Source organism: Mesitornis unicolor, unplaced genomic scaffold (genome assembly GCF_000695765.1).
Source record: "Mesitornis unicolor isolate BGI_N332 unplaced genomic scaffold, ASM69576v1 scaffold19904, whole genome shotgun sequence".
NCBI classification, from domain to species: Eukaryota; Metazoa; Chordata; class Aves; order Mesitornithiformes; family Mesitornithidae; genus Mesitornis; species Mesitornis unicolor.
Window position 1 is genome coordinate 1 of NW_010179671.1, and position 13629 is coordinate 13629.

The 13629-nt window shown below is 39.8% G+C and overlaps 1 protein-coding gene across 1 annotated transcript in view; it reads right to left on the minus strand.

The window, feature by feature from the left end:
* Positions 1-5569: 5569 nt before the first annotated feature.
* LOC104539365 (son of sevenless homolog 1-like) overlaps positions 5570-13629 on the minus strand; it is a gene marked incomplete at its 5' end in the record, with an annotated part of 15202 nt that continues 7142 nt past the window's right edge. Inside the window, 5 exons of the mRNA XM_010182868.1 lie at positions 5570-6464; positions 7711-7829; positions 8927-9191; positions 9349-9465; positions 10424-10596. Of these exons, the coding sequence (XP_010181170.1) occupies positions 5970-6464; positions 7711-7829; positions 8927-9191; positions 9349-9465; positions 10424-10596 (1169 nt within the window). The remainder of the gene's footprint in view (positions 6465-7710; positions 7830-8926; positions 9192-9348; positions 9466-10423; positions 10597-13629) is intronic.

A 13629-nucleotide genomic window follows, 5' to 3' on the forward strand; every position in this document is an offset into this window, starting at 1 on the left:
TGGTCCTCCACTCAGGAGCTCTTCGCCTTCAACAAGGGGACGAGATGTAGGCTCTTACATGAAGTTACCTATCTAAGAAATTCATACAGTAAAATTCAAGAGACAGTTTTTACCCACGGACTGCACATCCTTTGACACAGTAAGTTGTAACAGAAAGCTGCAGAGTTGCAGGAACACCTACAATGAATAATCCTGTGGCAGACACCACCACAGTTAAATGATGTACAACTTGCTTACTTGTCTTCTACTCCATACATTCCTCTCTGCGTCTATCAGTAATTTACTATCCTGAGCAAAACCTACATCCTGTAGCAGACACTTATGACTGTTCTTAATGTAAACCACCGAAGTTAAACTGAAAGAAACTCAGACTACAAGGACTTTCAGTGTATCTCACATATTCGAAAGCATACACTTCTGGGATACGTAAGGCTTTTTTTTTAATTTATTTTTAGAACATATCTTTGAATGCCGAAAGGTAACAGTCACTATTCAATTTTCACTTAAATGCAATCTGTATACCACTGCAGACACAGCATACAAAGATCACCTACAGACAGTTATGTACACAGCTCATCAGATGTGCCAGCTGAAGTTTAACACTTCTCTCGCTTTTATTTTTTTTTAAATTTGGGTTTTTGTTTGTTTTTCTTTTCTTTTCATGACTGGACTGACACAGCTTTTAATATTCACTCATTTTGGCAGGTAACCACGCCATCAAACAAAGGCAAATGTACTCACATACTGGAACAAACTTACTGGAACCTGAAGTTTGTTCTTTTCACAAACAAAAAAAGGCTTATTCTGAAATAGATTCAAACAAATTTGTCCAAAGCAACATGCACCCCAATCATCTACTTTTTTCTACCCTTCTTTTAAAAAATATTAGATGTTCTTTGATAAAAGGCACATTTGGCAGCTGCTAAAATTGTCATGTATATGCCATGGGTTTTGTTTTTATTTTATTTTAATTTTTTCCTTTCAACTTTTCAGCCATTTCACATTTGCCAGCTAGAAAGGGAAAAAAATTACTTACTCTTTACTTTGTTTGCCTTATAATGCTGCAGCAGTTGGCTATGTAATGCACTATTTTCCACTGAAGGCAAAAGAGAAATTTGCTCAGTTGACAAAAAAAAAAATGCACTTAAAGGTATTTTTTAAAATGGAAAATAAGGCATGGCATTTACCAAGTGAGTTAAAAGTGCTTTTGTTTTTACAACTATATTGGGCAACATGTTTCTCTCCTGGAAGAAGAGCTAAAAAGGCTTCAGTCCACGCATCATCGAGGTTTTGAAATGACAATTCAACAACTAAAAAAGGCTATTCTGAGGTGGAAGAACAACCCATAAGAACTTCCCAACTTTTTAATATCATCTTAAAACAGTATTTTTGAACAAATCTCTCTTTGCTGGCTGGAAAAGGCAGCAAGAAGGAAGTCAAGGAGAGACTTTCACATACTGCAGCTAACTGCACTGCTCACAGCAGCAAAGCATTAAGAAACATACTGTTTAACTTTTATATAATTTGTAAGACTAACATTCATGACTGAGGGGCTCTTTGTAGCTGAGCTTAAATTGCAGCAACGCTAGAAATACCAGCAATAGGGCTGCCTCTGTACAATGCCACAAAAGGTTGAGACAACAGCCACAAAGAAGGGAACTGAGGCTTATTATAATGCACTGGGGTCACCACACAGCCTGCTGCAATGCACATTTGCTCCAGCAACTATTCAGGCTGAAAAGAAACTTCCCTGTATGGAACAAAATAAAACCCTCTCCCTGAAGCACAATAATCTGCTCCCTTCCATACAGGTACCTCCAGTGACAAAACCGAGCTTCGATCAGACCCAATTCAACAGAAAGTCCAATTTAAGAGCTATGTGAAAGGAAAATAATTAAACATCCCATGGTATCAATCTAAATTTTGAAGGAGCCAAATCCACTGCATTAGTATAAACATACTCTTACTGAGACAGACCTCTCCCTCCCCAATTTAAGAGAGGGACATATTAGGGAAACAGGTTAGCCCACTCTGGAGATGGCTTCTTGAGGATGGAGCACTCAAACCTTTCCATGGTATCAATCCTGAAGCAGGACAATTTCTCTGTTAGCAGACAGCTACAGAAAAACTCTGCCTGGGCAGGTGAATGCCATGACAACAGCACGTACCTAGGGGTCACCAAGCAGCACCATAGCCAACTTGCCATACAGCCTGCAAAATGCTGAACAGAAGTAAATGCATGGCACTTGCAGAATCACAGAATCATAAAACAGTTTGGGCTGGAAAGGACATTTAAAGGTCGTCCAGTGCATCCCCCCTGCAATGAGGAGGGACATCTTCAACTAGATAAGGTTGTTCAGAGCCCCATCCAACCTGACCTTGAATGTTTCCAGGTATGGGGCCTCCACCACCAATCTGGGCAACCTGTTTCAGTGTTTCACCACTCTCACTGCAAAAGGCTTCCTTCCTTATATCTAGTCTAAATCTACCCTCTTTCAGTTTAAAATCATTACCCCTTGTCCTGTCACAACAAGACCTACTAAAAAGTTTGTCCCCATCTTTCTTACAGGCCCCCTTTTAAGTATTAAAAGGTTGCAATAAGGTCTCCCTGGAGCCTTCTCTTCTCCAGGCTGAACAGCCCCAAATGTCTCAGCCTGTCCTCATAGGAGAGGTGCTCCAGCCCTCTGATCATTTTTGTGACCCTACTCTGGACCCGCTCCAACAGGTCCACATCATTCAGTTGGTGGCCCCAAAACTGGACACAATACTCCTGGTGGGGGGTCTCACGAGAGCAGAGTAGAGGGACAGAATCACCTCCCTCAATCTGCTGGCCACACTTCTTTTGATGCAGCCCAGAATGCGGTTGGCCTTCTGGGCTGTGAGCACACACTGCTGGCTCACGTCGTTTTCCATCCACCAGCATCCCCAAGTCCTTTTTTGCAGGGCTGCTCTCAATCACATCATCCCTCAGCCTGTATTGATACCAGGGCTTGCCTTGACCCAGGTGCAGTACCTTGCACTTGGAATCCTAGCACTTCCAAATTACCAGAGGGTTTTTCCAAGCTAACACACAACCATGATGCTCTGGAAGAAAATGAACAAACACAGGTTATGTTCCACTATTGCACTAGGCTATACATAAAAGTAGAAACGTTGAGATGAAACAGTACAAACTGTGAAGTACCACACCTATGAAGTTCTGCTGACCTTTATAACCCTGCTTACACAGCCTGCAGTTGTTTACACTGGCTTTTAGCCACACATCAGCACTCTAGAGTAATATAGGAACTCACCTAGCGTCCTCATAAGCATGTTTCATTGAACAGGCCACATCATTATTCCAGGCCACACCAGACCATCCAGTGTCATTTTACCAAGCAGACAGATGCATCATTAAAATGATTTCACTTTCTGTGTGAAGAGTATTGTCACTAATGCCAACATGGTCCAAATGTGAAGTCATTCCAGATCAAATAATTATTAACACAAATAAAGCTGTCATTAGATAAACCAGTGGCTTAGCAGCTGTACTCAAAACTCCTGTTCTATAGGCAACACGCTTGATTCTCACCCTGTCTTTTCTGTTTGCAGCTGAGTCAGCACCACAACTTGAGCACTGTATGACTGATCCTTTCTGCTGGGCTCCAAAGCACCTTTGAGTTAGGTTCTTGCATGGTAACCATTATCACCTGCTGTTAGAGTACCTCCTCAGTAAAGGACTTTTGACCTCAACCACAAAGATGCAAAACGGCATTCCCCATTTCACAAAGAGAAACGGAGACCGACCAACATTCATGCTGATTAGCAGGAGCCATGTGAGGTCTCTCCTTCTAGCTAAGCAACCTAACTACTAGATGATTCCTTCTGCCTGGTCTGCCTTGGCTGAGAAATAGCACAGACAGGAGTGTACAGAAGAGATACATATCAAGAAGTCTAAATTTAAGGAGTTTTCCGTGATAATCCACTGATGAGCCAATAATTTAGATGACATTGTCAACAGTATGCCCATCATGGTGTTTATATCTAAAGATGATAACCCAAACTACGCCTCCTTTAGCTCAAGGATTTTTACAATGCTCCCATATAATGTTCTCTGAAACCAAGGTTTAGAGATCTTCACGTTTCAAAACAGCGCTGAAGACATCAACGAAGGAATACAACTGACAGATTTCAACATTTGACTATGATGAAAACTGCAATTCTTGTTGATGAGATCAGAACACTTTCTGAAATGTAATTACCACACTAATGGATCAAGAGACACTAATTAATGGCATTGCAGAAAGCATTAAAAAAGGTGATTTCCATCATCATTCGACTAACACCATCTCCAATTATACAGCTTTCCAAGATGCTGAAACGTATTCTTCTTCCAAAAAGGAAACCTGATAGAATTTTACTTTGACCTATGAGCCATATTAACTGAAAATGAGATACTTCACACTTCACGTACATGCTGTAGTGGAGATTATAGAGCTTCTTGTCTTCAGTAACTGCCATGCATTACTGTCACAGTATTGTCTAGAGTTCGAGAGCAGTACACAGGTTTATGGATAATCCATGTCATGATACTTACATGTTCTGTCATGTGTATTCTGGGCACCGAAAGCTACTGCAAAGATTCATATATGTTTGAATTTTTCTAACAAGTGTCATAAGTTTTATAACATATAATAATTCACTTTGGGAGTGACCCAGCTTCTCAAATATTACTGAATTATTACTTTGTAACACATGCCAAAACTGACTTCTCATTAGACTCTTACTAAAATACATACATTACAAAAATATACACACTGAACTAGGAAAAATATGTACCACGACATGTGCTTTTATCCTCTTCAGTGCTTAACTGGAAAACTCAGTTGTACATTTGTCCGTGTAATAATTTAATGTATGTCAGCCAAACATATCTGTATCTTTATTTCCATTAAATTAAAAACAATCTGCAAGTATATTTATGCAACCTTCACTATATACACGATTTATGCAACTGCAAGGCAATTCTACATCTGCTGATTACTCTATTGTTAGTAAAACATGACAACAGCTATGTAAATCGACCAGTGAGTGCTCCTTTTCACAAGTGACTGTTTTCACGGCATGACTGAAAAAGAAGAGCTACAAGCCATGAAATGGATTATCAGTAAACCTTAAAAAAAGAACGTGACATATCCTAGCAGAGATTAGCAGTATATTTACTTCGGATGATAGTGCTGCTTTTAAAAAAAATTTGCTGTTAACGTAGTGATGCAAGACTTTCATCTGTCGTATCTAAAGAAAGCAATAATTAGACATTATGCTTCCTGGCAAAAATTTATTTTTGAACTGGCACCACAATATTTCAGACAATAATAAAGTACCTCTTTGGTGAAGCCTAGGTACCCCCTACTATTCATCGTAACAACTTGTAAACAGGATCGCAATACAGTGCTTTGTCTTAATTCTAGCTCAGTTAGGTACCACAGATCTTCCTCACAGTCCTTCTCAGAATTTTAGGAAGGTATTTTAAAGCAGGGAGTAAAGCAAACAAAAATTAAGAAGGATATAAGGTTCCCTGTTTGAGATTTTAAAAAAGTGCATAATGTTTTCATTCCAAGAACTGTGCCACTGTATGGAACTGATGGATACAAGACTGCTTTCCTTCCTGTATTTGACTATTGATCATTACACAAACACAGTCTCTGCTCATTGGCCAAAGAAGTCCCTCAAGTCTGTTTTCTGGTACAATTAGCTGTTCAATTAACAATGTCCTGCATACTACAACAAGAATAGCAAGTTAACCGGATTTTCTACTACAATGTCTGTTTTTGAAATTCCATTTCTGTACATTGTATTTCCAAAGTATCGGAGAGTTTTTAGTGTTTGGCATACACATCCCAACTCCTTGGCACCACCAGGTTCAGTGCATCCATTGCCAGCAACAGACGTAGCACCAGGAAAAGGTGACTCCCAGCGCAAGGGATAGTTCAGGAGGAATGGGCATTCTCCAGCAACGGTGGTCCGTCTCGATGCATCGATGGGTGTGTGTGCTCCCTTTTGTAGGTTTTTGGAGGAAGCTTTGGGATATGTTGAGAAGTGCTTTGTCGTGGAGGAACAGGTGGTCCAGCAACAGAATGGAGGTCCACATCTTGTGGTATCAAAGGTGGTGATGGAAGATGCCTCCGTGCTACATGTGGAGAAGGTGTCTGAGGGGGAAGGGGAGTAAAGGGAGACGGGCTGTTTGGGAAAAAGGTGTTACCAAGTTCGCTTCTTCTTCCCAGTGGTGGAGGTTGGAGGTGTAGTGGTGAGCTAGAGAAAACATCTGGAGTTCGCACAGGTTCTCGTGGTGGTAACACAGGAGGGCTTTCGGGGGGGTCAGAGATGCAGGTCCGGTCAGGCACTGAGTACCTTGGTGAATAGACTTTAGAGGTCGGTTGCCTAGGAGGGATTGCTGGTGGGCTGTCCAGGTGCGCAGAAGTAATCTGAGGTACACAAACATTACATTCAATAAAATTTTGGAGTGGCAGTAAAGAACAGGACCCTGCTGTGAAATGGCAGCACAGCTCCTGCCCCACCGATTACTCTTACCCAGTTAGAGAGGAGGCAGAGCAAGCAGGTACAAAATGAAGATAGGGAGTACAGAAGCAAAAGGGAGCGATGATGCCTGAAAAACACATTTCTCAGCATGATGCAGTCAGAAATGGCAGAGACTGGATGTGCAGGAAAAGAGCAGGGATATATCAATATGTAAGTCTATGGCCAAGGATGGAAGGGATGAAGATGCATAGAGAGACAAATTGCAAGGCAAAGAATAGTCAAAGCAACAATTTCCATGCTATTTCCAGGTCTGTTTGCTAGGTAGGTCTGGATCTTCCACCACCTCTCCAGTAACAAGCACTTGGAGTGGGTAATAATACCAGACATTTCTCCAACAAAATAAGGAAAAGGGAGAGGCAGATGAAGCTGAACAGGGGAAAAAAAAACCACCTACGCTCAGAAGATGGAATAAAGTGGTCAGAATTATTGAACAGTTCCCAAGCTGCAGACCACACTGACAAGGTAATTGGTCTCCAACACCCTATCATGTATATGATGTTTTCAATCACATTGTGGTAGGAATGTGGTGTGGTAAACCCTACTGGCTGACAACATAGTCACCTGTAGTCTGAAAACAACAATTTGCAGAAGAGCCACATACAAGCCCTCTTCAAAGATATACATGCTCCAAAGTAATTTTGAGTGGGATTTTCAAATCCACCCAATTCTCTGAACTCGCAAACCAGCTCCCACTGAAATCAAGAGACATTTGACACTGTCTGCAACAAAGGCTGGATCAGATCCCAAGTGCCAGACAAATGCAAAAGGAAAATGTAGCAGTGACTCAAGCAGGCAGGCAGACAGGGTGGATAATCAAGAAGGGAAAGAAAGCACTGAGCATCACAGCATCACGGTCAAATATTCTAATGAACATTTTCAGAGGACTGAGGTGTGTGCATCACTTTCCATCATTACTATTCTGCAGTTCTTTACCCCAAAATGATACTGTGGGACAGTTATCATAGATGAAAACATAACAAGGCAAAGCTGTGAAGGCTTAAAATACACGGCTGCTTATTTTTTCTGATACAGTTCTTCTAAAATACATGTACCATCTTTATGAGTTAATCTTCTATCATACTCTGCCCTCTGCTCCCCAAAAAAAACCCATCCTTTTTTCTCCTTACTTACTTTTGATGGGGAGGATTCAGCTGGGGCAGACTCTGGTCTCCTTCGTGGAGGAACTGGAGGCGGGACGTGAGCTTCATCTGAATTTTTGGTAAAGTTTATGGACGACACCGAAGCAGATCCTAGCACACACAGAAAAGGTCCTGATAATTATGAACTTTTGTTTGACTCTGTATACTTCCTTTATTGCTGCCAATAACAGTGTCATAAATAATAAAGCAATTGCTCATAAAAAGCAGCATGAATCAAGAAGGTGTTAAAGAAAGACAACAAAACAACCCTCTAACTTGCAGCTTCCGACAAACTGCTTTTCTGGGCTGCAATCACCTCTGTGGTCATCAGCTCCTGCACATTCTTTAGTAATCCTTGAGACTATAACCACACCACAAAGTTGTTCCTGTATGACAATAGCACTAAACCAATATCCCAAACCTGCAGTCAATGGGCCAAGCCAACAATGAAGAAATATCTTCTTCTGAAGAGGTATTCCAGAGACCTGGCTTGGACACTCAGCAATGTCACTGCTCTGCTAAGCAACTGCTGCTTTTGGCAAGTCATTTCACCTCCTTGTGGCAACCAGCTCAGCACAGGACTAACCTTGTACTTCCTTTGAAAGACCTCATATGTGGAAGGAGGCTATGTCCACTATAAATTACTCAAAGCATATCATAAAACATGAGCTTCCTTTTATGTTGGTGAAGAAAGAAGAAAAATATGTATGGATGGGTCCTGATCAATTTAAAGTGGGAAAATACCGTTTTTAAGTTCTGCAGTAAAACCATTCATGTGCACTGACACCAATTTGGAATGGCAGACAGCAGAATAAAGCACTCAGAAAACATTCCTTTTCATTGTCATTGTTCACCATCAAACAGATACTCACCAAATACATTCACCATATACATGTCAGCAAATCCAAGAAATGTTTGTCTGGGACATATATGGGCACTAGAGATATATCTCTGCCTTCTGTTTTGACAGTTTCTCCAAAGACATGTAATACTCTCTATCTAACATACCTAATTCTGTTTGGTTTCCCCCTCTACAATAAGAAGATATTTTTTAAAAAGGAATAAAATACACTGAAAGTTTTTGCTGCCACAAGGAGACAACAGCAATCGTTTCTATAGTCACTTTAGAAGACGAAGCATGATTTTACCTGCTTAACACCACAAAATCTAACACACACATTCTTGGTAGACTCTGTATTAGCACCTACTTGCATGAAAAGGACTTGAAGGATCCGAGTCAAACACACTGCAGGCATCTGTAGTACTTGAAGTAGCAGAAGCAGGGGGTGGGGTCAAAGGTGTTCGGGGAGAGTTTGGTGCAGACGCTGTAGTTTCAGTCTCACTCTCTGGGATGCGGCTGTAACTAATTTTCCTTGGCTCCTGTTGCAGGGGTGTAGGATGTCTCATGGTACCTGGCCTTGGATTAGAGGGACGAACACCTGGGGACTTGAGAGGATAGCTGTATTTTTTGGGCTGAAATGACAAAAAAAGAATTGAAAAGAAAATCAAAAGGCCACAAGATCACCTAAATGTAGCTTTGTATTTATGAAGTTAGAGATCTAAAATTACTTCTGCTATTTGTGAAAGATAAATGTAAGTATTAAAAAAAAATTAAAAATTGAATACTAACAAATCTTGGTGGAGGCTTGACATTTCGTGGCTCTATCTCTAGTGACTTGTTGAACAGATAATCTGTAAATTCTGTCTCTGTGCTGTTTCCCATTGGATTCAGGTTTTCAAAAAATCTCTGAAATACAAGAGGGTAGAAAATCTGTCAGTTAGTAGCTTAGTACTGTTTGTTTCTACTGCACAAATGATCCCAACTGTTCTGGAGAAGACAGAAAATGCTGGAGTCAGAAGTAATGATAGATTTTTAAGTAATGTTGTCAGCCCTTTGCTGGGCATTGCTACTGCTATGCTTGGCCTGAAAACCAACTGTGCAAGTATCCTAAATATTTTTCGCAGTGCAAAAATCAGACCAGGTTAGCTCAAACACCTTCAGAAGAAGCTGTATGTAGTCTATTTTTACACTGATGCAGAGAAGATTGCTCTCACAGTCCATTCTGTCAAACCCTGATAAGAACAAGTAATAACAGAAAATTTTGAAGAAGCTCTTAAGATAACCTGTTCTATGACTCTCTGAAAGTAGATAGCTCAAAATATATTAAAAAAGAAGGAAGAAAGCAAGCAGAGACAGGACTGCTTAGAGAGCACCACAGCCCAAGGATAACAAACATCAGGAGAAAGAAAATGTGAGCATCATCACTGTCAGCACATGATGTAAATGCAGTGCTATGAGGTAAACCTGGAAACATCAAGGGAGTGTAACAGAAAGAAAAAGACAGCTGGGCTCACTGGACAAATAAATGCAACTGAGTGAAGGAGAGTGAGAATCTGGTAGTTTCTGTTCTTGTTTAACACTGATCAGTAAGAAGATCTATCTATCAACACCCCAATACCTGGAGAGAAAAAAAAACAACCACCAAATCAAACAAACCCCAAAAAACTCCATCAAACTGCAAGCATTGAGCTTTCTGCCCTTTCTTATGGTGAGACCTGAGAGAGATTTTATGACAAGCCTTCTGCTTGTCTCTGATTCAGTCTGATTAAATTTATGCCAACTCAGTCTATCCTTATGGCTGATCAGATGACAGCCACCACAAAAGTAGCCCAGTGCATGGACTCAAGGAAATAACACCACTTACCCTGACATCAAATTCTACTCTTAAACAATATGGCTGGTTCTGGTACTGCTGTATCTCTCCTGTTATTTCAGCTACCTTTCTTCTCTTGCTGAAGTTTATAAGTTCTTTCCCATGTCTCTTTAGAAATTCAGGGTTGCCTTCTTCTGTTTTCAGAATGTTAGTTAAGTAAATCCCTAAAGAGGACATAGAAGAGGTTCTCAACATACAGTGCAAAACAAGGAGGAATTCACATGACTGGAGTACAAAAAAAAATCCTAAATAATTTATTTAATGCACTCTAATTATTTAGAAAAAAAATCTCTGTTAGGGTCAATAAGAGTATTGCACCTAATTTTCAAATAAGGTCAACAATTTCAATATTTTAATATGCCTTTTCTAGAAATCTGCCTTTTTTGCATCAAAATCTCAGAGTCTATGCATCTTTCTATTGTTTAGAAAGCTCACACAACTGATCACTACTAGCACTTTGCAAGACAAGAGTACACTGAACTCAAGTGCTTTTGGGTTTGCAGCAGTATATGGCAAGCTCAGCACAGACTTCCCGCATGCCACCAGAATTAATCCTACCTTCTTTTCATGCTTCCAGTATATGCTATTCAAAGGCCTCAAAAGCTTCAGCTTTCAAGGATTTTAGTGCCATGAAAGTACAGAATTCATTTTAGATTTCTTTTGAATCACTAGACACCAATGCTGCTTTCAGTTTAAGGTTTCAAATTTAGAAGCAGTGTTTCAAGCGAAAGAAGAAATGCTTTGCTAAGCTACAAAAATCTATTCAGTGGCAGTTATAAGTTGTAAATGCATAGGCAGGCAGGAACAGTTGAGGCATGACTGATGGCAGTGCTTGACTTTTTTTAAGCATTTTATTATTTTAGCACTTCATTATGTGGGATTCTAGCATTTTCCAGGCAACACTTTGTGCAATATGCAGCAAGACTTTGTTCAGGAGGCCACAGTCACATTACACCTGCTCTGAGTTACTCTCATGATTCCTCTGAAGTATTATTGTGCAATTTTGGTATTAGTTATTTCTGAGGTTCTTAGAAAATCTTTCAGGCAAATAAAGTGGTCCTGCAGCATGACTTCTGGTGATGTTTGTGAAGACATTAATGTTTTGTACTTCTCATGATGTGTGTATACCCTTCTACATATTATCATTCTGCCTTGTGAGGGCAAAAGGATAATTACAGTATTTCCAGAAACCAAACTGCTGAACTTAAGAATGAGTAAAACAACTTAATTGTAGGAACAAGTTAGAGTAAAGCTTTGCTCAGCATAAACTTTACTTTTTTTAGAAATCCAGAAAATGATTGTACAATGGGATACATACTACAAAGAGCTGAATATATCTGTATCTAACTATAGCTATAGCAATATCTCTCTGAAAGAATGTGCAAAAGCTTGTGGGAAGGTGTGATGAGCAAGTGGAGATGCTTATAGATGTCCTTGTATTTCAGCTGTGTCTTGCGTTGGTTCTGCTACTTGTACATAAGTACGTGAGCATGGCCTTGGGTTTGTTGGATAGCTGCACCAAACTTACCAATTACATTTTAAATTCATGTAATTAAAGTTGTGTGGTTCAAATCAGCAGTGGAAGAATAGAGCCAGAAATATCTAATTTATGGGTCAAAGATTGTCTAAAGCTGGAGAATTGCTAGATGTTTGTCTTGTGAGGAACAGGGGAGCACCACAGTTGACACACTTGCAGTCGGTTATCCATATAATTTACTAATGTTACCTCATCCCTAATTTGTGCCTTCACTGAAAGTGCACTGCTTTTTCTGCTTGAGCAATTGTCGGTGCAAATTTGACACCTAAAAGTGGCTTTATGTTGAAGGCTTAGGTTGGAAATGACAAAAAATAGTCATAGCTTAAATTTATCCTTCCTTGTGTCCTTAGCAGTACATAATACATTGCATAGATCTAAGTGTAATACAGAAGGAAGGGTGTTTATAGTTGTCCTTCCACATCCACACGTTTGTTCTATTATAGTATTAATGATGCTTTGGTAGTGGAAAGTATGGTGGAGAAGTTTCATTGCTGGCCTTGTATGACTCTGCCTGAGTCACCTACCACACCTTTCAGTACAAACCAGTTTAAAAAAAAAAATTACTTTTCACAGTTGCTTTTATCCCTAGCCCCTAACCCCTACCCCAACCTCAATCCTAATCCTAATGTCAATCCCAATCCTAACATCAATCCTAATCCCAATCTCAATCCTAACCTTAACCCCAATCCCAGTTCTAATCCCAATCCAAATTGTAATGTAATTGTCTTAATTGTGGTGATAATTTTAATATCTGATTGAAGATTTGTGTGGAAAGGTGTTTGTGATGGAGAAAAATTTTACCTAATTTGCATAATTAATTATTTGTATAATTATGTATTCATTAGTGAATAATTAGGGATGGGGTAGTGTGTACAAGTGTAGTGGGCATATATGTAGGGTAATGGTGTATATAGAGCAGTAATAGTCTGAAAAGAAAAAAATTAAAAATCATAACTCTGGTGCAGCAGTAGAAATCCACTTGCTCCTCAGGAGTAAATTTTAAATTATTTTTTAATTTAATTTAATTTATTTACTCCCAGGGAGCAAGTTATTTTCTAAAGCTGCTAAATTTTTTAAAAAAAATTAAAGAGAGAGAAAGGAGAAACAGAGAGAAAGGAGAAACAGAGAGAAAGGAGAAACAGAGAGAAAGGAGAAACAGAGAGAAAGGAGAAACAGCGAGAAAGGAGAAACAGAGAGAAAGGAGAAACAGAGAGAAAGGAGAAACAGAGAGAAAGGAGAAACAGAGAGAAAGGAGAAACAGAGAGAAAGGAGAAACACAAAGCAATGAAACCAAAGCAATGGTTACTGAAAAGTTGATGGTGTGATAGGTGAAGCATGTTATGTGGACAAGTTTCCTCTGGTTTGGTTGGGTTTTGGTTTTTTTCCCCCCATTTTTCTTTTTCACCAGGTATCTGCTGGTTTCATTTGAAGTTCTCTCTTTATTGTGTTGGAAAGCAGATGAATAATGACTCCCTGCGCCCCTGTACTGTGCTTTTTGTGACACTATATACTCTTAATGTATTTCTTATATAAACACTTAATATATCGTGGCCAGCAGGTCAAGGGAGGTGATTCTTCCCCTCTACTCTGCTCTTGTGAGACCTCACCTGGAGTACTGCATCCAGTTCTGGGGCCCCCAATATAAGAAGGACATGGAACT